We start from the raw sequence: 3162 nt of genomic DNA, 5'->3' as shown, positions 1-3162 counted from the left end.
CGGCACTCGGGCGCGTGCCCGGCTCACTCCCAGCGGCTGCTTGGCAGGCCTGGCGCCCACGGCCGTGTCGGGCTCCTTCGTGGGGTGGGGTTCCCTCAGGCCTCTGGGACCGTGGCTCGGCCCGCTCTGGTGCGACTGGCGGGGCCTGCGGGCTCGTCACTGCGGCCTCTGTGGCTTCTGCACCGTGGTTGCTGGGTGACCCCACGTCTGTGTGGTTGTCTCTGTATCGTGTTGTTCTCAGGTTGTTTTCTCTTCTTTTAACAGGTGATCAGATTTTCTCAGTGTCTTCTTCCACTGTCCTTCCTCTGTTTTCTTTCTCCCTTTCTTTCTGTATAGTGGTCTGTCCAACTTGTAATAACTTTAAATAAAATTAAATTAATAAACAATGATAATATAGATCAATCAAGTGGAACAACCCTAACCCTACGCATTGGCACATTTTGTGAAAAAACAAATCCGTTGGCCATCTTTCCTGGCCTTCAGAGAACCTGTGGGAGGAGCTACTTTTACCTTTGAAGCCAAAAATCCCATTTAAAATCTTCTGCCTTTGTTTTTACTTTGTTCCTCCTGCACACGTCTGCAGAGAAGCAGCTTGGCTGAGTGAGCTGTATGCAATAAGAAACGTGTGTCTGTCAGGTGTAGGCGGGGTTCAGGTGTTCTCGCGAGGATTTGATTTGAATTCTGCTGAGGCTGAGTCAACATTTCGGAGCGCTCGTGTCAGAAATAGAAAGTGCGGAGCTCTGAGGAGGGACTCCTGGGACCGTTTGAAGTACAGACAGGGGGTCGGGGAGCGTTTTATCTCGGGGACGTGACGGTTTGATGCTCGCAGACCTTTCAAGGAGCTTTTTTTAAAACACAGATAAGAGGATTGGCGAGTGGGTCGAGAGGAGCCGTCAAAACAGGCCGAGAGACAAAAGCTCCACAGACCGAGCTGTGGCCGCCCGGAGGCTCGTCTGTACACCACTTTTTGCTCGTCGTGTTTCCAGACACAAACGTCTTTGCGACTTTCTGTGTGTGACGGTCATGTATGACACACGCGTGTTCTTCTGCACTAGTCATCTTTCAAAAAAAGGGGCGTCTCCATTAAAGGAAGAGCCCGCCAGCTTTTAGAGGCCTAATCTGTGAAGAATGCTCTATCAGCGCACTATCAGCAGCTCCTCCAGCAGAGGAAGGCTGATGTCTCTCGGGTTTTAAATGGATCCTGAGGACAAGAGAGGACCGAGCGCGCCAAGTGACTCGTGTCAAGTGGACATCCTTATCTCCCAAAGATGGGCGACTCTCTCTCTCTCTCTGGAAGGCAGCGGCGGCGAGCGCTCAGGCTCAGAGCAGCTGCAGGTTCAGAGAAGGACGGAGCTTCTTGATTTTAGCATCCTGGCTGCTCTGTCATAAACAAACCGCGCGGCCCACATCGAGTCTGCGTTGGGGAGCTCTCAGGAGGTGGACCGCTCTGGAGCAGACTGCTCCACTCCAGGCAGCTTGTCCCTCCTCGCGGCCGCCGGCAGCCGGGGGCCACCATGACGGAGTGGACTCTGCTCAAGCGCCTCCTGGACGCCGTACACCAGCACTCCACCATGATTGGCCGGCTGTGGCTCACCGTCATGGTCATCTTCCGGCTCCTGATCGTCGCCGTGGCCACCGAGGACGTGTACGCCGACGAGCAGGAGATGTTTGTGTGCAACACGCTGCAGCCGGGCTGTTCCACCGTCTGCTACGACGCCTTCGCGCCCATCTCCCAGCCTCGCTTCTGGGTGTTCCACATCATCAGTGTGTCCACGCCATCGCTCTGCTTCATCATCTACACGTGGCACAACCTGTCCAAGCACAACGCCACCCAAAGGTTGGGGCAGGGGGCGGCCGACGCGCCGGGGCAGGGAGGCCGGGACGGCGGGCGAGAGGCCTATGATCGGAGCTGCGACTCAGACAGCTGCTCCATCCAGTCCCATAAGCACCTGGGGCACAGCCTGGCGAATGTGCTGGAGGGCATCGCCGCCAAGGACCTCCAGAGGCTGGACCCCAAAACCTTGAGCCAGGCCCGAGCCTGCACCTTCAGGGAGGGGGGCACAGAGGCTCATGCGGGCTCCGGAGGGGTTTTGTCCAAATGTTACATCTTCCACGTGTGCCTACGGGCTGTCCTGGAGGTGGGCTTCGTCCTGGCTCAGTGGAAGCTGTTTGGCTTCCAGGTGCCCGTCCACTTCCTGTGCACCTCGTCTCCCTGCAGCCAGCCGGTGGACTGCTACGTCTCCAGGCCCACGGAGAAGACCATCTTCCTGCTCTTCATGTTTTGTGTCGGGGTTTTCTGCATCCTGCTCAACCTGCTCGAGCTCAACCACCTGGGCTGGAAGAAGATCCGCCGGGCAGTGCGGCTGCAGGAGCACGGGTCCTGGGGAGCATACGAGACCTTCCCTCCAGACAGCCCCTCCTTCACATCCTCTTTAGGCTTCAGGGACGTGACCAGCACCACCTCGCTGCCCACCCTGAACCTGGTGGTGGGTCACCAGCCGGACTGGACCTGTGCGGTGGACTGTGGCAGGATGAGGGAGCCGGAGGAGGTCCGAGAGAAAAGACCGGAGCCCCTAAGGAGAGAGGACTCCCATAAAGGAGAGAGGCAGCCTTTGAAGAGCAAGAGGGAGATCAGTGGGTCCAAACACAGGAGTGCCGAGGTCTGGATTTAGTCTCCATGACACCGCTGTCTTTATTTATGCCGACCCATGGAGCTCACCAAAAAAACCACCTGGATCACCTCCTCATGTGTGGAGCAGAGACTCATCTTACGCTGTGATGAGGGACGGGACCAGTGAAGCTGCATTTTAAAGTTGTAGTACATCACTGCTCAGACTGTCCTGTAATTATCAGTTTAGATTAGAAGTCTGTGCACATTTATCAAATATGTCATGCTGACCAAAGTCCTGCACAAAAGACACAAATGGATAAAAATAAATATGAAGAAAATAAATAAAATGCATTAAGCTGCTAAACGTCAGGGCAGACACACTAATCCTAAGTGAACAGGTCCGACTCTGAATACCAAGAAAAATAAGGGTTGTTTCTTACAAATATTCTGATTGAGTCATATCTGGATGTAAAGTTTGAACCTGATGTTGACATAATTTTGTGTATAAACAGAACAGACTGAACAAAGAAAGAAAACACGTGAACGCTGCC

The 3162-nt window shown here is 54.5% G+C and overlaps 1 protein-coding gene across 1 annotated transcript; it reads left to right on the top strand.

Moving 5' to 3' along the window:
• Positions 1–1338: 1338 nt before the first annotated feature.
• gjd6 (gap junction protein delta 6) lies at positions 1339–2938 on the top strand. Its single transcript, XM_085467921.1, has one exon. The coding sequence runs from the start codon at positions 1515–1517 to the stop codon at positions 2670–2672; it is 1158 nt and encodes a 385-aa protein (XP_085324047.1). The 5' UTR covers positions 1339–1514; the 3' UTR covers positions 2673–2938.
• The last annotated feature ends 224 nt before the right edge of the window (positions 2939–3162 follow it).

This window comes from Copadichromis virginalis, linkage group LG1, assembly GCF_057382275.1.
Source record: "Copadichromis virginalis isolate Kocher_CV1m ecotype Utaka linkage group LG1, C_Virginalis_male_GT1.1, whole genome shotgun sequence".
NCBI classification, from domain to species: Eukaryota; Metazoa; Chordata; class Actinopteri; order Cichliformes; family Cichlidae; genus Copadichromis; species Copadichromis virginalis.
The sequence above is the reverse complement of the archived record's forward strand: the minus strand, read 5'-3'. Positions and strand labels throughout refer to the sequence as shown.